The 18,443-nt window shown below is 55.4% G+C and overlaps 2 protein-coding genes across 6 annotated transcripts in view; one reads left to right on the top strand and one right to left on the bottom strand.

The window, feature by feature from the left end:
• The first annotated feature begins 335 nt into the window (after positions 1–335).
• Unc13d (unc-13 homolog D) lies at positions 336–15,515 on the top strand. Of its 4 annotated transcripts, XM_037201279.1 has the most exons (33): positions 688–761; positions 936–1,244; positions 1,407–1,442; positions 1,691–1,798; positions 1,919–1,978; positions 2,071–2,137; positions 2,347–2,527; positions 3,366–3,410; positions 3,584–3,652; positions 3,773–3,842; positions 4,016–4,120; positions 4,239–4,331; positions 4,408–4,511; positions 7,345–7,462; positions 7,559–7,683; positions 7,824–7,914; positions 7,994–8,050; positions 8,132–8,229; positions 8,311–8,362; positions 8,440–8,570; positions 8,665–8,785; positions 9,098–9,241; positions 9,496–9,594; positions 9,702–9,908; positions 10,072–10,140; positions 11,130–11,209; positions 12,550–12,655; positions 12,727–12,798; positions 13,222–13,305; positions 13,401–13,521; positions 13,715–13,838; positions 14,257–14,453; positions 15,200–15,515. In XM_037201279.1, exons 2-33 carry the CDS (start codon positions 1,191–1,193, stop codon positions 15,319–15,321), a joined length of 3,210 nt encoding a protein of 1,069 aa, XP_037057174.1. In that variant the 5' UTR covers positions 688–761; positions 936–1,190; the 3' UTR covers positions 15,322–15,515. The 4 variants fall into 4 exon arrangements, with proteins under 4 accessions (XP_037057175.1, XP_028745498.1, XP_037057173.1 ...); XM_028889665.2 differs by lacking the exon at positions 936–1,244 and having other exon boundaries at positions 360–761; XM_037201278.1 differs by lacking the exon at positions 936–1,244 and having other exon boundaries at positions 361–761; positions 8,668–8,785.
• Positions 15,516–16,939: 1,424 nt separating this feature from the next.
• Unk (unk zinc finger) overlaps positions 16,940–18,443 on the bottom strand; it is a 33,497-nt gene continuing 31,993 nt past the window's right edge. For both annotated transcript variants that reach the window (XM_028889643.2, XM_028889642.2), the window contains exon 16: positions 16,940–18,253. In XM_028889643.2, the coding sequence (XP_028745476.1) occupies positions 18,098–18,253 (156 nt within the window). In that variant the 3' untranslated portion in view covers positions 16,940–18,097. The remainder of the gene's footprint in view (positions 18,254–18,443) is intronic.

Genomic DNA, 18,443 nt, shown 5'->3' with positions numbered 1-18,443 from the left:
TTCTGCCGCCCACCCACAGGGGCTCTCAGGGCTAGTGAAGGAGCCCCGTCCTGACCACCGGTGGTGGGACTGGGCTCCGTGTCCCTCCTGTCCCTCCCTGGCTAACACCAACTAGTCCCGTCCCGTCCCTGGAATGTCACCTGTTGGGTGGAGCAGGCTGGGCAGGTGACTGCTGGGCAGAGGAAACATTTCTCAGGAGTCACGGCCCTGAGCCTGCCCCACCCTAACCCGGATGGGGGGCCAGTCAGAAAACCTTGGGGTGAGAACCCACAGCTCTAGGTCAGCTTCCTCGGCCCAGGCATAGTTGAGGTAGGCTGATGTATAGACTGGCCTTAACCTCCCCTGCCAGGAGCTCTGGCTCTCCCCAGGGCCTCATAGAAGGGTGGGTGGGGCTTGCCCCGCCCACTGGGTCCACTTTCTGCTCCAGGCCGGGGAGGATCCTGCAAGGATCGAGGCTGAAGGCAGGCGCTGGGAGCCTGGGAGAAGGCCCCGCCAAGGCAGTGACACCCTGACCCTTCCATCCCTCCACCCTCCCCTAACGGAGGAGGAGGGTGTACCTTGGGGCTCTTTGCATCATCCTGCGGCTTCGCTGTTTCCACCCGGCAGCTAGGGGGGTGGCAGAGGGAAAGGCAGAGACAGCCACCATGGCGACACACCTCTCCCACCCCCAGCGGCGCCCTCCACTCTTGCGCCAGGCCATCAAGATAAGGCGCCGCAGGGTCAGAGACCTACAGGATCCAGCACCCCAAACCACCCAGGAGGTAGGAGTGACGACAGAGGGCAAAGAGCTGGCCTGGGGTGCGCCACAGTCCTGAGGCGCGGACGTGGGAGGCTGTCTGCCCCCACCCACCTGCCCTCTATGACCCTGGACATTGTGGGTGGGCAGAGAGAGGTCCACCGTGTGTTTGTCTCTGAGTCACAGTGGGCTTTTCTAGACTCTTCCTCCGGTGGGCCATCCCTCCAGCCGTTCCTCTAGCTCTGATGGCGTCAGCCCCACGAAGCAGTATCTCCGGTGACAGTGGGCTGCCCAGGGACCCCTCTGGGCCACCCCAGACCTTCACCCACCTCTGCTGTTAGGCCTCACTTCCGCTGCTGGGGTGAGGAGCGGTGGCCGCCTGATAAGCACTGCTGTTTCCTCTGGGCAAGGAAGGGGGGGCAGGTGCTGGAGAGTCCACTGCTGGGCCAGCTGAATGCCCATGGACCTCAGGCATGGCAGGCCAGGCGATGAGCAAAATGACCCAGAGGTGAGCCCTTTAGAGAGCCTTATGTTGGATCAGGTGAGGGGAATCGGTGGGCCTAAGGGCCGGAGAGGCTGAGGTGCCAGGGTCCCACTGTCTGAGGCCTGCGTCATCCTGCCTGGCTGATTAGGCCTCCGGTGATACCGTGTCTCTCCACCTTGCTCCTAGGTCCAGGTTCAGTCACACCATTTCTCCTCAGAAGAGGTAAGAGGTGGAGTTGGGAGAGTGTGGGGGATGTGGGAAGCAGCCCTACATCCTCTCTGAGGGAGGCCCCTCAGGCCCCAGAGGCGGCGGCGGCGGCGGCGGCTGCCACAGCCTAGTCGAGAATATTCTGAGTCTCAACCTTCCCTGCACACATACCTCTTTGTCCCTTTTCTGGGCCTGAGGTGTTGGTGTCGGGGAGGGCTGCTGGGTGAGGATGGGATTCCTGAGGCAACCCTGCTGTGTCTCAGCGGGACCAGCTGTATGAGGAAGCCCTCTACACTGTCCTGCACCGCCTGGGTCAGCCAGCGCCCAACCATGTGAAGGAGACCTCAGAACTACTACGCTATCTTCAAGAGGTAAATCCAGCCCCCCGCCATGGGAAGATGGGTATCTTCCTACAGCCAAGGCTCAGCCTTCCTACCCATCAGGCCACCCTGCCTTGTGTCCCTAACCTCCCACACTTCCTCCCTTGTCAGGCCTTCCAGGTGCAGCCTGAGGAGCACCAGCAGATGTTGCAGCGTGTTGGGGAGCTTGAGGTAACCTGGGCCAGGGCACCCTGAGGAAGGAAGGGGCATGGGAAGCCCAGCCTTCTCAGGAACTCAGGCGGCTCCCACCCCTATCCTTCCAGAAACCAGTATTTTGTCTGAAGGCAACAGTGAAACAGGCCAAGGGCATTCTGGGCAAGGATGTCAGTGGTGAGTGTCTGGGGCACCCCCGGACCTCCTCTCCCATCCCAGAGAGCCCAGCCACCAAACACCCCAGCTGCTAGCATCCTGTGCTTAGATGCTGAGTTCAGAGGGACCTTATCCAGCTTTCCCGGGAGGAGGCTGGGCCCGGGGAGGATGATGGGAATTCAGGGGAACCTGGCTGACTGCCTGGAGTCTTGTTCCTCACTTCTTGCCAGGGTTTAGTGACCCCTACTGCCTGCTGGGCATCGAGCAGGGGGCTGGCGTACCGGAGGGCAGCCCTGTGTCCCGACCCCGACAGAAGGCTGTGGTGAGGCACACCATCCCTGAAGAGCAGACCCATCGCACCCAAGTCAAAAGCCAGACGCTTAATCCTGTCTGGGACGAGACCTTTATCTTGTACGTGGCCCTGTCCCAGCCCCCATCCTCTACTCCCGGCTCCCATCTGGGGCTCCTCTGGGTGTAGGGTTCCTAGCCAATGAGATCAGTGATCTTCCTGGATCAAGAGAGTGAGCTCAGCCCTTGGTCCTCTAGTGGAGCTGGAGGGAGACTTGGCTAGATAGGACAGACCCATGCCATGAATGCCAATCGTGTATCTGCCTGACGCAGCGTCAAACCTGTAAGCCTAGCACCCAAGAGAGCAAGGCAGGAAGGTGGCAGGTTCAAGACTAACCTCGGCTACGTGACAAGACCCTGCCGAAAGACTAAATATGCTCTATAGTAGTGGAGCAGGGACAGTTGGGCATCTCTGGGTGGATGGTGGCCGGGGGACACTCCAGCCCATCCTTGAAGATGGTAGAGAAGTGGCTAGGAAAGCGTGGTGGCTCAGTCTTGAATCCCAGCACTCAGGAGGCAGAGGCAGAAGGAGCTCTGTGAGTTCGAGGCCAGCCTGGTCTACAGAGTGAGTCCCGGGCCAGCCAAGGCTACATAACATGATCCTGTGCCCAAGAGAAAAATTAAAAAAGGGAGGGAAGGACTAGGCAAGAAAGGGCTACAGACACACACACACACACACACACACACATACACACTCACACACACACACTCACACACACACACACACACACACACACACACACACACACACACACACACGGTAGGTGATACTGAGGATGGCCGTTTCAGAAGGCAGGTCTGGGCTTATGGCCAGTCCTTGTAGCCTGGTCCAACATGGATGTGCATGGGGTGTCCTACCCTGCTAAGGTCCTTAAGCACACATGTTCTTTTCTCCCTAAAGGGAGTTTGAGGATATAAGCAACGCAAGCTTTCACCTGGACATGTGGTGAGTGGCATGCTGGGCCCCTGGGGAACAAAAAGAAGCAGGGGGGCGGGGCGGGAGGCAGAGTGGGGGATGGACGGAGACACACACACACACACTCACACTGTGTCAGAGTTTCTTTACTGATGAGGTCACGGACCCCTCCTCTGCCCCTTGCTCAAACCTCTGGCCTACAGGGACCTGGACACTGTGGAGTCTGTGAGACAAAAGCTTGGGGAGCTCACGGACCTGCACGGGCTCCGAAGGTGGGTGCAGCAGATTGTAGGGAGGAAGGTGGCCCTTTCACAGGCACCCTGGGCTCTGGCGTGCAGGCTCTGCCCTGAGTACCCAGGTGGCTGACCCTTCACCAATCCTGCCCAAAACAGGATCTTTAAGGAAGCTCGGAAGGATAAAGGCCAGGACGACTTTCTGGGGAACGTGGTCCTGAGGTTGCAGGTGAGGGCCAAGGGGAAGGGCCAGGACAGAGGCAAGGCAGAGGGGGTGAAGGGCTCTGACGGACTTCGGGTTTGACCCACCCTGAGCCTGGGAGTTGCCTCAACTGCCTGCCTGTCCTCGCCTCAGCCCTGGGCAGCGTCCTGATGCTCATCACTGTGCGTCTTGCCTGCTAGGACCTGCGCTGCCGAGAGGACCAGTGGTACCCACTAGAGCCCTGCACAGAGACCTACCCAGACCGCGGCCGGTGCCATCTCCAGTTCCAGTTCATTCACAAGCGGGTAGGTCCAGGGGCTGGGCTAGCGGCTGCGTCTTCCTCGGTTGGTAGCCTAGGGAGGTTTGGAGAGGGCTGGCTGTATCTGGCATGGGGTGCTCACAGCCCTGCTGACTCTCTTGCAGAGAGCCACGGTGGCCAGCCGCTCCCAGCCCAGCTACACTGTACACTTGCACCTCCTGCAGCAGCTGGTGTCCCACGAAGTCACCCAGCACCAGGTATGGCCGTCTGCCGGAACTGACCACCACCAGGGCCGCCTGTCAGGTCCTGATATCCCTCTGCTATTTCCCTTAGGCTGGCAGCACCTCCTGGGATGCGTCCCTGAGTCCCCAGGGTGCCACCATCCTCTTTCTCCATGCCACTCAGAAGGACCTGTCAGACTTCCATCAGTCCATGGCGTAAGTACACAGCCCTGCTCAGGATTCTTAGGGGATCTTTTCTGCCTTGCCCCGCCCACCTACAGGTCAAAGGGCAGCGCTCAAGAGTGTGCTCTCAGGTCCAAACTGTGTTTTTAAGTTTGGAGTCAGTTAACAAACTTTCAAATCTTGAGATTTTGTGCACAACTCAGGTTCTAGCTGTTCATGAAACAGGAGTGTGTGCTCTTGCTCCCCCCCCCACCCTTTTTTTTTCTGGTTTTTCGAGACAGGGTTTCTCTGTGTAGCCTTGGCTGTCCTGGAACTCACTCTGTAGACCAGGCTGGCCTCACTCAGATCCACCTGCCTCTGCCTCCGGAGCGCTGGGATTTGAGGTGTGCGGCACCACTGCCCAGCTTCGGTCCTCCTCTTCGAGTATTGCCCTGAAGTCACTCACTGCCCTCATCTGTGTCTCTCACGTCCTGGGCTCTTACGTTCGCCTCTCTTCAGCAGACCCATTTCCCGATGTCATAGGCTCATGGCAGGAAATAGCCGATAAATTGATGTTAAAATGACTTGGTGGTACAAGTCTGTAATCAATCCTAGAATTCAAAAAGCTGAGGCAGGAGGATTACAGCAAGCTTGAGGCCACCTTCGGCTATACAGTGAGACCCTGTCTCAAAAAAACAAAACAAGCCGGGCGGTGGTGGGGCACGCCTTTAATCCCAGCACTCAGGAGGCAGAGCCAGGTAGATCTCTGTGAGTTCGAGGCCAGCCTGGGCTACCAAGTGAGTCCCAGGAAAGGCGTAAAGCTACACAGAGAAACCCTGTCTTAAAAAACCAAAAACCTGGGCTGGAGAAATGGTTTAGAGGTTAAGAGCACTGACTGCTCTTCCAGAGGTCCTGAGTTCAATTCCCAGCAACCACATGGTGGCTCACAACCACCTGTAATAAGGTCTGGTGCCCTCTTCTGGTCATACATGCTGTATACATAACAAATAAAGAATTTAAAATTTTTAAAAAAAAAAAAAAAAAAAAAAAAAAAAAAAAAAAAAAAAAAAAAACCAAAAACCAAACCAAAACACCAAAACTCTAAAAATGACAACAAATCTTCAAGGGCCGTCATGTTCCCGGAGCTATGTCAGCTTCTGGGAATGCCAAGAAGGAGCACTCATGAATGACTGGCATGCCAGCCTGTGTGGAGTGGAGGAGAATGGTCACACCGTGTGCTGGGCAGGAGGGGGGTGAGATCAGAGTGCCACCTGGGGCCTGCCTGTGACTTGGTCTTTGAGTGAAAAACAGAGGCGGGAGGGGGAGGGGGCAGATGGGTGTTCCTGAAGAGGAAGCTGGGGTGGAGGTGAGGCCAGTGGATGCCAGGTTCCCTCTCAGGATCTAGGCACTTGATGCAAGCAGCAGCTGTTCCAGTAGGGACCCCAGCCTGTCCCTGGTTGCTCTGGCTTTCACCCTAACCTCATCTAGCTCAGTCACCCCCTGCTAGTCTCCCGCCACACTTCTGAGAGAATCTCCAGCTGAAGATTGCCATGGGTGCAAAACTCTAGACCTGCCTTTTCAAAAGAAACAAGAAACCCCGAGGCTTTCTCCAGGCATGGTGGTTGACACCTGCAATCGCAGCACTTGGGAGGTGGAGGCAGGAGGATCAGGAGTTCAAGGTCATTCTCAGCTACATAGTTGAGTTTGGGGGAGAAGATGTTAGTCAGTAAAGTGCTCGCTCTGCAAACATTAGGATCTGAGTTCAGTCCCCAGCACCCCAGGAGGGAGTGGCTTGACATGCCTGAAATCCCAGCACAGGGAGACAGAGACAGCATGCTAGTGGACTTGGGAAAGTTCAGGAGTGATTGAGGAAGACACTTGACTTGGCCTCTGGCCTTCACACACATGCACACAGTTACATCATACCTTTACACATGTGTGGGTATACACACACATCATTTTTTAAAGAATTATTTTATTTATGTGTATGTGTGTGGGTTGTCGGTGTGATCATACACCACCTACGTGGCAGATGCCTTCACTGGCCAGGAGAGGGCACTGGAGCCCCTGGAGCCTGAGTTGTGGGTGGTTAGGAACCTCCCCATGTGGATGCTGGGAGCCAAACTCAGGTCCTCCACCGCTGCTCTTAGTTGTTGGGCCATCTCTCCAGCCCCAGCTGGTGCAAGTACCCCCATCCACGGAGCCATCCTACTGGCCCCAGAAATGGTGGAGGGTTTTTTGTTTTTGTTGTTGTTACTATTTGAGATCAAGGTCCCTCTATGTAGACCAGGCTGTCTTCTAACCAGAGATCCACCTGCCTCCCAAGTGGGAGAATTAAAGGTGTGCTTCATCCTGTCTAGTTCTGAAGTGTTTTTGTTTTTGTTTTGTTCTTTTGAGACAGGATTTCTCTGTGTAGCCCCAGCTGTCCTGAAACTAGCTCTGTTTCAGAGAACAGGCTGGCCTTGAACTCAAGAAATCTACCTGCCCCTGTGCTTCCCGAGTGTTGGGATTAAAGTTGTGTGCCATCACTGCCTGGCTCAGCTCTGAGGTTTTAACCAGACAAAGCACAATTGAAGAGTCAAGTGAGGCTGGGCGTAGTAGTGGTGCACACCTTTAATCCCAGTACTAGGGAGGCAGAGGCAGGTGGATCTCTGTGAGTTTGAGGCCAACCTGGTCTACAAAGTGAGTTCCAGAACAGCCAGGGATAAAGAAACCCTCTCTCAAAAAACAAACATACAAAAAAAGTCAGATGGCTTGAAAAGCATCAACAGAAAAGAACAGAGGTCTTACATGTCATATTATCAGCCGCTGGTTCAGCATCTACTGGTGGATGGAGTAGGGGGATGTTGCCTTCCTGGGCCCTGCTGAGGGCTTCCTGTCTCTGCAGGCAGTGGTTGGCCTACAGCCGCCTCTACCAGAGCCTGGAGTTCCCCAGCAGCTGCCTCCTGCACCCCATCACCAGCATTGAGTACCAGTGGATCCAGGGCCGGCTCAAGGAAGAACAAGTGAGTGGTGGGAGTGGGGCGGGCAGGGCTGCGGAGGGCAGGCAGGGCTGCGGAGGGCAGGGGACGGTGGCCTGTAACGTCTTTCTGGCTTTGCAGCGGGAGGAGCTGGCCACCTCCTTCACCTCCCTGCTGGCCTATGGCCTCTCCCTCATCCGGAAGTTCCGCTCCGTCTTTCCCCTGTCTGTCTCTGACTCCCCATCCAGGCTGCAGTCCCTCCTGAGGTCAGTGGCCACCCCTTTGCTTCTGCAGAGGGGTCAGAGATGAGTGTGCAGGGGTGACACCTATGGGCAGGGGGTCAAGAACACCCCCTGTGTGTGGGGGGGGGGTGGCAGGCCTCTGAACAGAGCCCTCTGTCTGCCAGAGTCTTGGTACAGATGTGCAAGACAAAGGCCTTCGGAGAGCTGTGCCCGGACAGCGTTCCCCTGCCCCAGCTGGTTGCTGAGGCTCTGCGGGTAGGTGTCTTCCCTGGGGCGGGGGCCGGGTCATGTCCCTTAGCTCACTCACCCCTTCTCCCTGCCTGTCTGCCAACAGATGGGCACAGTTGAATGGTTTCACCTGATGCAGCAACATCACCAGCCCATGGTGCAGGTAGATTCTGGGGCAGGGGTTGAGGGTGAGTGTGGGGTGTCTGCCCTTGTAACTCTGTTCAACCACCCGTATCCTTCCCAGGGCATCTTGGAGGCTGGCAAGGCCTTGCTAAGCCTGGTCCATGACGTTATGGATGATCTGTACCAGTGCCGTCACACATGGAACAAGATTTTCCACAAGTGAGCGGCTATGGGTCTGGAGCGGATGGGCCTGTGGGACCCCAGTGGGCACCACCGTCACACATGCTGCCTTTCCTCCAGTGTCCTCAAGATAGACCTCTTCTCCGTGGCCTTCCAGGAGCTGCAGTGGCTGGTGAGACTCTCTGCCGTCTCCAGGAACCACCCCTCCGTCCAGCTCTGCGGCTCTGTCCAACCAGCTTTTCCTTGCAGGTGGCCAAGAGGGTACAGGATCACACAGCGGCGGTGGGCAGCCTTGTTTCCCCAGATATGGGAGAAAGTCTGTTTCAGCTCTACGTCACCCTGAAGGAGCTCTGCCAGCTGGGCCCGGTCCCCTCAGACAGGTGGGCTTCAGGCACGCAGCACGGAAAAGGGTTGTCAGAGCTGTGGCCCAAGGCCAGCCCTGCCTTCCACAGGCTAAGCCTCTCCTCTCCCCAGCAGTGGAGTCCTGGCCCTGGATGGTTTCCACCGCTGGTTCCAGCCCGCCATCCCCTCCTGGCTGCAGAAGACTTACAGTGTTGCCTTGGAGCGGGTGCAGCGTGCTGTGCAGATGGACCCGGTGCAGGCGGGGGCCCTAGGTTTGGGAGTGAGGTTGGGTTCTCTGCTGGGACCTCCTGCCCAGTAGAAGCCTCTCACTGTCTCTGAACAGCTCATGGGCACTGTTCAGGCCAGCTGGGTGGAAAATATGGCCTCCTGATATCCTGAGGCTCAGTAGGGTGTCCCTGTGCCCAGGGGTCCTGCGGGCTGAAGGGGCAGTGGGCGGAGCCTTGCTTTCATCCTCCAGGCAGCCTGCGCTTGGCTTGGTGGTTGGGGGAATAGATTTGTGTCTGCCTGCCTTGAGCCTTCTGTCTAAGTGTTTCCCCTTTCCCAGCTGGTGCCCCTGGGTGAACTGACCAAGCATAGCACTTCCGCTGTGGATCTATCCACCTGCTTTGCCCAGATTAGCCATACTGCTCGGCAGCTGGACTGGCCAGACCCTGAGGAAGCCTTCATGATCACTGTCAAATTTGTGGAGGTAGGGTGTCTTCCCAGCATCCCTCCCTCCCCTTAGGACAGGTCACTTCTGCCCTACCTAGTTCCTTACAGGCTCTCAAACAACTAGCCATCACCAGCCCCCCGACATAGCTTGCATCCTCAACTCCTGAGAGTCTAACTCTCTGAGACTCCTCTATTGACCCATTTTGAGAGCCCCACCCACCCACCCATCCATCCATCCACCCACCCACCCATCCATCCATCCATCCATCCCCTGTGATCCACTCACCCTAGGACACCTGCCGACTGGCCCTGGTTTACTGCAGCCTTATAAAGGCCCGGGCCCGTGAACTGTCTGCAGGTCAGAAGGACCAGGGCCAGGCAGCTAACATGGTAAGACCCAGGGCCGGGACTGAGGGGCTGGCCAGGGAAGGGGTGGATCCGCTTGTCTTGGTGCTGTTGAAGAAGGCCTGCATCCCTGTGCCCGTGACTGTCCCCAGCTGTGCGTGGTGGTAAACAACATGGAGCAATTGCGCCTGGTCATCCACAAGCTGCCCACTCAGCTGGCATGGGAGGCATTGGAGCAGCGGGTCGGGGCCGTGCTGGAGCAGGGGCAGCTGCAGAATACACTGCATGCTCAGCTGCAGGGTGCTTTGGCCGGGCTGGGCCACGAGATTCGTACTGGCGTCCGTACCCTGGCTGAGCAGGTACTGTCTGATCTCCCAGGGACCCTGCCTACCCCGTTCCTCAGCAGGACCTGAGCTGATGTCTACCCCCTGACCCTAAATATAAACTCAAGTCTCAGGCCAGCTCTCTGGATTGCCCCTGCCTCGCTCCATCTCCCTTTGTCTCCCTGCTTTGTGTCCCCAGTTGGAGGTGGGCATTGCCACACACATTCAGAAACTCATTGGTGTCAAGGAGTCTGTTCTGCCTGAGGATGTGAGTAGTGTTTGTTGACCTTCACCTCTGGGCCAACTCTGCGCACTAGGGTGGTGAGAACAGCCTAGGTAGATGGGAGTCGAAGGTTCTGAGGGAGTCAGACCCAGGTGTGATGTCTCCATGGGCCTCGGTGTACTCCCTGGATGCTCAGGGAGGCACTGATGGATGGTGTGGGATTACCTCAGGAGGCTCAGGAACACACAGATCTGGGAACACATCCTTCCCACCGCTTATCATTTCTGCTGCCCTGTTTATGCCCGCCAGCTGACCCCAAGCTTCTCATGTGTAAAGGGGAGAGTGTATCCCTGATTGTTTGAAGGGGGTGAAGTTATTCATTAACTCATCAAATGTTGGATAAACACACATTTTAGTTCCAGATACTGACTTGGTATTAAGTCAGTGTGACCTAAACTCTTGCTTTCCTAGGGCTTCTGCTCTGAGGGGATGACAGATTAGCTAAGTGCAGAGATACAGCTAACTACAGCCATAATTATAACTAACTATCAGCACACATCCAGTCATGTGTGTGTTTGCACACACACTTTTATAGTGTGCTAGGTAATGATAAGCACTAAAGGGAAAAATAAAACAGAGGAGGGGATGGGCTGGGAAATGCACTTTTCGATAGTGGTCAGGGAAGGCCTTATTCTGAGTGACAGCTGAGTCAAGACCCACAGGAAGCAAGAAAGGGATCTGTGAAGATGCCTAGAGGAAGAACATTGCAGGCAGAGGGCTCAGGAAGAGCAGAGGTCCTGAGGAGGCTTTTGCAGAGCAGGTCCATAGGATGCAGAGGATGGTGTGGTTGGAGCAGACAGAGCAACCGGGATAGAAAGACAGGAGGCAGCGAGCAACTAATACAGACACTGTAATACCCACCACACAGTAGCCTAGCTCTGTTCCCTCCCCAGGGGGTGGGGATGGTCAAGACAGTGTGAGTGAGGTCGGGACTCAAATAGGCCTGAGTTGTATGCCCTTCTGGTCTGTCGTAGGCCATTCTGCCCCTGATGAAATTCTTGGAGGTGGAGCTTCGCTACATGAACACCAACCTGGTCCAGGAGAACTTCAACAGGTACACAGCAGCCCCTGACCTGCACTGCCCTCTGCTCCATGTCTCCAAGGCCTTAGTGCTCCTGGGTTGGTGACTACCTCTGGAGGATCTAAACAGCTTCAGGGACAGGGAGCTCACCACTGCTCTCACTGGTCGTTTTTGTTCTGTGCAGTTCCGAGCACAGCAAGCTTTCCCCTGTGTCCTTCCAGGCCCGGGCCCATTTTCAGGGCCCCTGACTGTTTCCTTCCTCTTCATGGCCCAGGTGTCTGGCATGTCCCAGATATGAGTTTTGGATACCTAGGTTAGGTTCCAGCTTCTTGGTTCCTCTATAGTGGCTTCAGGATGTCCAGGTTATCATGTCCATGATCACAGTCCCAGCCTCTCAGGAGGAGTGAATGGGCCACATGAAGAGCTGCAGGCAGAACTGTGCTGGTCCAGAGCCTCAGCTGTCTGCAGGTGGAACCTGGACCCTGATTGGCAGCTGGGCTCTTCCTCCTCCTAGAGTTCTGTTCGCCTCCTACTGAGCAGCAAGCCAGGCCCCTGGAGACTTGGGCTCCTTATGCTATTTATTGAGTGGTTGGTGTTGTTTTTTTTTTTTTTTTTTCTCTGAGTAATTGGTGCCTTTCCTGGATCTCGCTCTGTAGACCAGGCTGACCTCAAACTCAGAGTTTCACCTGCCTCTGCCTCCGAGTGCTGGGATTAAAGGTGTGCGCCACCACCGCCCGGCTGTTTGTTTTGTTCTGTTCTTCTTCACATAAGCGAGAATTAACTCTCCACTAAGACAGGAGCTTTGCTCAGAAACATCTAGAACAGTACCTGATGCTGTTAAATGAATTCACTCACTACTTTAAATGAAGGCCTCCTTGTCCACATGCTAGGCGAGTGTTGTACCCCTGGGCTATCCCCCATCATCTCAGGCCTCCTCCATCATCAGGACAGAGGACCTGTTAGCTTACAGTGGTGCATATTAAATTTCAGGAGGCTGTCAGTCCGTGTTCTTGTCACTTTATTTTCCTTACCCATGCTGGGCGCCGCAATCCCATCTCATCCTGAGGTCCACCTTTCTCCGCCACTCTTTAGTGGTTTGCTGGAGCCCGGTGTTCCATTGAAGAGGGTTCTCCACTGAGGTTAAGAGACACATTGGACAGGATTGATGACTCCCTTGACCTGCCCCCTTTGCACTCTGGGAGGAACTCTTCCTCTGTACAGCATCTGCCAGCTCTGCACGAGCCTCACGTGTGGAACTGGTGGAAGGGGAGGCAGAATGAGCCTGGGCTTCCGAGGCTCTCCTTTCTAAGAGCATCTTTTCTTCCTCCCCTGTTGTATTGTCCTATGTCCGGCACCCGTCTGCCTCCGGCCAGCCTCCTGACCCTGCTGTGGACCCACACACTCACAGTGCTGGTGGAGGTGGCCTCTTCCCAGCGTAGCTCGTCACTGGCCTCCAGCAGACTGAAGGCAGCCCTTCAGGTAACTCCACCGGCTGCTGCGAGGATTTTAGCCCTGGGAGTGCCTGGAGTCATCTCTTTTCTCTTTCCCAGAACCTGGAGATCTGCTTCCATGCTGAGGGCTGTGGTCTGCCACCAGAGGCCCTGCACACAGCCACCTTCCAGGTAAGAGTCTTAGCAGTGTAGGGGAATGGCCCCAGGGCCTTGTTAGGGCCTCTTGATAAGGCCCCTGATAGGAGGTCAAGGCACTGAACTTGTCTTTCTGTATTTACCTGTATCCAGGAACAGCCACGTAATTCATGAAACCAAGTGCAATATTAAGTTGGGCCTCTTTTTCAAAATTATTACAAATTTTGTGATGCTGGCAGTAAATAAATAATCCAAATATAGTGTCCTTCAGGGTCCCTACATACCTGCATCAGGGAGATTATACTTCCAGAGCAGGTCATCTGATACCTCTGCCTCAGGATCTGGTCCTAGGGCCCCAGCACTTCCTATCACATCTTGCCCTCTCTGAGTGCCTGGCTGCAGCATCAGTGTGGGTAGGCTTGAAGATGTTTAGGTGGATGTGCTGATATGCCGTTCCAGACTCTGCAGAGGGACCTGGAGCTGCAGGCAGCCTCCAGCCGAGAGCTCATCCAGAAATACTTCTGTAGCCGAATTCAGCAGCAGGTGAGGTGCTCCTCCTGCCCAGCTTCCATTGAGGAGCACAGTGGGCCTTGCCCCTACTCCCTCCCAGTTGATCCCTATGTGTGATCCCATGCCAGGCTGAAACCACTTCTGAACGGCTGGGTGCAGTCACCATCAAGGCTTCCTACCGAGCCTCTGAGCAGAAGCTTCATGTCGAGTTGCTCAGTGCCTCTAGCCTGCTGCCCCTGGACTCCAATGGTGAGTGGATACTTCCCTCGGCCTCTCCTCACTAGCACCCTGGAGGCTCAGCAGGAGCCCTAAGCACATTTCCTCCAGTTACCAGGAGGGGCTAAGGGAGAACAGTGGTGGGGAGTGGGGAAGGGGCAGTGTGGGGTGTGGTGGCTGGAACTCAGTCAGCAACCACCCCCCCCTCCCCGGGGCCACTTGCCAGGTTCCAGTGACCCTTTTGTTCAGCTGACTCTGGAACCCAGACATGAATTCCCTGAGCTGGCCCCCAGGGAGACCCAGAAGCATAAGAAGGAACTTCACCCACTCTTTGATGAGACCTTTGAATTGTGAGTCCCTTCTTGTCTCTCAGTCCCTCCCCCTTTTTTCCTCCCTCATAACCCCTGCCTCCTCTAAGGAGCGCTCGAGATGACCACATTGGGCTGAAGGAAAGTCTTTGGGATAGGTGTTTGCTTCCCTGGGAGAAAGGGGGTGGATTCCCACCCAATACAGAGGCATTCAGGAAGGAGGCTGTATCCGACCGGGTACCTGCTCTTTGTTGAATATGGGCCTTGGGGGCTGCAGAACCTCTTGCTGTTAAATCAGCCCATGATCAGAGTGGGCGTTATAGCATGTGACAGAGACGAGCCAGGTGGAGATCCAACTGCTGTTCTCAGTAAAGGGTGCCCAGTACGTTGGGAGGGAGGGATTGTTGATGGCAGATTTGAGTGAGGCAGGCAACTGACTGAGCCCCTGACTCCCTGCCAGCCTGGTGCCTGCTGAGCCGTGCCAAAAAGCCTGGGCGTGTCTGCTGCTCACTGTGCTGGACCACGACACCCTGGGCGCTGATGACCTGGAGGGGGAGGCCTTCCTGCCTCTCTGCAGGGTGCCTGGCCTGACTGGCTGTGCAGAGCCTGCTGAAGCACCTCAGACTCGCCTGCCTCTCACATACCCTGCACCCAACGGTAGGCCTGAGTCCCAGGGCAGGGCTCTCTGGCTCGGTCTCTAGAGAGATGCCTTCTTGGGAGATGGAAGCCAGAACGAGCACCATGGCTCATGTTGCTGAGTATTTCAGCAAGTCTCTGCTCTACTGGAGAGGCCAGTGAAATTCAAGTTCGGGAAGGATTATGTGACTTCTGGTGGGGAAACCAAGTAGTCCCCGTGACAAGGGCCTGGACCTGTGCAGGGCACACATCCCGCGGTGCAGGCCAAGTTTGGTTACAGGAAGGCCCCTATGCCTCTGTCTGTGTCATGAGACACTAAACTATCTTAAGGCTAGGTGTGATGACACACCCCTCTAAACCCAGCACCCAAGGCAGGTGGAACTCTGTCAGCTTGAGGCCAACTGGAGCCACATAGTAAGGACCCTTTTTTTTTTTTTGAGAGAGGGTTTCTCTGTATAGCTCTGGCTGTCCTGGAACTCACTTTGCAGACCCAGGCTGGCCAAGAACACACAGAGATCCACCTGCCTCTGCCTCCTCAGTGACAGGATCAAAGGCATGTGCCACCACACACAGCTGGATCCTGTCTTAAAAAAAAAAAAAAAAAAAAGCAGTCACCACCCCAGGACCTGCCATGTTTCCAGCCCTGTTTGTTAAGACATACCTGTGAATTTAGCTGGTGTGTGTCCACAATTTCCAAGGTCGGCATAGGGGCAGAACAGTGCTATTTCCTAACCAGGAGTTGGACTCTCAAACCTCTCTCTACACAGGGGATCCAATTTTGCAGCTGTTGGAGAGCCGTAAGAGCGATCGAGAGGCCCAGGCCTTCGTGAAGCTGAGGAGGCAGCGAGCCAAGCAGGCTTCCCAGCATGCCTCACATCCAGGGCGGTAGCAGTGGGAGCAGGGGAAGCCTGAAAGCTTGGGCTCTTCCTGACAGAGGGAAGCCCTTCACCCTGGCGTGACACACAGGGAGAGCCAGGACAGCCCTTGGTGATGGAGTGCCATGACCAGTATTTAATATATATATATATTTTGAGACTGAGTCTCTCTGTGTAGCTCTGGCTGTCCTGGAACTCGCTCTGTAGACCAGGTTGGCCTCGAACTCACAGAGATCCGCCTGCTTCTCGAGTGCTGGGATTAAACATGTGCACCACCACCACTTGGGATATTTATCATTTCTTGTCCCTCCCTCTCGCCCTAGTCTCAGTGTTCTCTGCCATACCCCAGCACAGAGGAGCATCTCCCATCCCTGCTCCTCCCCCTGAAAAAGCTGCTTTGGTAAGGTTTGTCTAGGGCCATCTGCCTTCAGGAACAGCCAGTTCCAGCTACTGGGGTGGGGCCCAGACAGTTGGGACCAGGGCTGTGGGCAGAACTTTATAGAGGGAGAGAGGATCCTGTCAAAGTCACCCTAGTGCAGAAAGGGGATGGCCATTGCTAGAGGGAGGTGGGAAGAGACTCTGGCTCTGAGGTGAGAGCTGGCAGGAAGCAAGCTGGCACAGATGGACGGCGGCAGAAAGGACAGTTTGGCTGTCTACAGAGTGGGCTTCCTCCCTCAGATAGCACCTGCTACCTAGAAATGTTCTTAGTGAAAATAAAAATAAAACACTAGCCACTGCCCTCAGAAAATCTATAGTTGGCTCCCAGTGGGCCCAGGAGATGTCAGGCCCTGCATGCCTGCCTCTTCCTTAGAATGCACTGGATGCCCCACCTCATCCCCAGAGCCCCTGTGGCCACTAAGCAGAGGTCAGAGTAAGCCGAGACCTGAGCAGTCAGTATGTGTCAGGAGGTGGGTCTCTCCTACCACGGGTTCCAGGATTAACCTCAGGCTGTCAGACATGTGTGGTGTACACCTTTAGCTGCTGAGCCACCTTTGAACAGACTACCTGGCAGTTATATGATTGCTGCCCAGGACAGGGAGCTGATGTTGGGGAGGGGGACCATGAAGCTGAGTAGCTGCTCTGGACAGCAGAGTGTGTGTGGAAGGTCTCCTGAATGCTGGCAGTCAGAGAGCTTCAGGGCTAGTGGTCTTCAAACTTGACCCTGGTGAAGTTAGTCTGCACAGGCTGACAAGTAGGTGGTAAGGCCAGCGGAGGCCAGGCAGAGCATCCTGCTTAGGTGTGTTCTCATACTTGGGAGAAAGTCAGGTGGGAACAGGGTAAAAGAGTTTACATAAGGCAGGATACTTCCTCAGTGGGAAGGAGGCAGGGACTCCCTCAGTAACATGCTCCTCCTTTCTGTCCCTATTACTTTTTGGAGACCATCAATAAGGGAACCATTCACAGTACATTACACAGCACTGAACAGGTCTCCACAGTGATGATCGCACTAGGCCGGGCTCAGGGACACTCAGCTGCTTTCGGAACTGGACAGACTGTAGGCCTCTTCAGCTGACTCTTCCCGCTGTGGGATGTGGGTGCTGGCTGTTTCCATGGGTCAGGGGAGAGCTCTTGCTCTCCTGGAACTCGGGATGTCCTCATCTGTTGACCCATTCCCCCACATAAACAAGCCACCGCAAGTCATAGTTTATTTCCAATAAGTTTGTTGATTTCTGCATTTTTGTAAAAAAGGAGAAAGTTTCACTTAATTCATTGAAAGCCCTTTCGTGCTGAGCCCAAGGGAGGGGCCTGGGCTGGGGCAGATTTTTTGTGGCCCTCTATAGCCCACTGGACACCCAGTGCTGGAAACAGGCTGCCTCCCTCTGCCCACTCTGCTTTCCCATTCCACTGCATCTCTGTACATAACAATTTTTAAAATTGGAGCTAAACACAATATACATTGGACAGGCACGCGCACACATGCACACAGGCGTCTGCCCACAACGGCAGGACGCCAGCCGCACTCAAAGAGCACCAAGGAATGCATACAACTCCCCCAGCAAGAAGGGCGGGCTCAAGCCCCTTGGTCCTCAGACTGCACTCCTCCCAACACTCGCCCTGCTAGCTGCCAGAGGGAGGGAGGCAGGGGCAGGGAGGGCAGTGCCAGCCTGGCAGGTGACTGACTGTGGGGCCAAAGAGGCTGATCAAGGAGAGCCCCAGACTTCAAGACCCCACGCGTGGGGCGGGGGCGAGCCTGCAGCTCTGGCCTGCCAGCTCCGTGGCTGTCCCCAGGGTGAAATATATTTGGTAAACCCAGGAGCTAGGCCGGCTTTAGAGTCTCGGGCCCTGAAGCCCTCACAGCTGGGAACTGGGGACCGGAGTCCATACTGCGACATAGACCCTGGCCTGGAATGCAGGGTGAACGGAGCCTGCCCTTCCAACTTCCCATCCTTCCATGCTCTGGCCCCAGGAAGAAGTTAAAAATAGTTAGTTCTTACATAAAAAAAGAGACAAAAACATATTCACTGCCAAAAGGCCAGTGGGAAAAGAGGGGACTTTGTCTCTGAGCAGGAAGGATGGGGAATGGACAGGAGAGGACTGCAAAATAGTCTTTTCTTTAAAAAGTGCTTGGTAAGTCTGTTTTAAAGTGTGTGTCTATATCTATGTCCAGATATACACACAGACACTGTGCACACGCTGGCACCACGCACACCCGCACACAGAAATGTATACATGTACATAATCATATACATATACATACATACATACGTACATACATACATACATACATATATATACTTTAAAAAGTCCTAGGTGAAAAGGTCTGGGCCCAGCTGGGCCAGGTCTGCAGGGTCACGACTGGAGCGCATGGGCCCGGCTAGGCTGGCAGACGGGGCACTCATTGCCCTCAGCACAGAGCTCACACAGCACAGCATGTTGGCACGGCAGCACTGCCCGGGTCTGCTCCTGACACTTAAGGCATTTCACCGACTGCATGTGGAACACGGCCTGTGGGAAATATGACACTGAGGTAGTGAAGTGGTCTCTGCCACCTGCTGGGCACTGAGCGGAGCAAGCAGCCCTCTCGACTCTTGCTTCAGAGTCCTTGGGGCCCAAAGCTCAGCACTCACGAGATCCTACTGGCCAGCGAGAGCAGCTCAGCCCCCAGCTCCACCTGCTGTCCCAGCTCCAATGGCCA

The sequence above is a fragment of the Peromyscus leucopus genome, chromosome 8b (assembly GCF_004664715.2).
Source record: "Peromyscus leucopus breed LL Stock chromosome 8b, UCI_PerLeu_2.1, whole genome shotgun sequence".
NCBI lineage: Eukaryota > Metazoa > Chordata > Mammalia > Rodentia > Cricetidae > Peromyscus > Peromyscus leucopus.
This window is presented reverse-complemented; position numbering and strand designations above follow the sequence as displayed.

What these genes read in the sequence shown, in the direction of transcription:
- Unc13d (XM_028889665.2), top strand. Translation starts at nt 645, where the DNA reads ATGGCGACACACCTCTCCCACCCCCAGCGGCGCCCTCCACTCTTGCGC. An exon ending in ACGTGGTCCTGAGGTTGCAG is followed by an intron (nt 3,843 to 4,015) that starts GTGAGGGCCAAG and finishes CTTGCCTGCTAG; the next exon opens with GACCTGCGCTGCCGAGAGGA. An exon ending in TGGTTGCTGAGGCTCTGCGG is followed by an intron (nt 7,915 to 7,993) that starts GTAGGTGTCTTC and finishes GTCTGCCAACAG; the next exon opens with ATGGGCACAGTTGAATGGTT.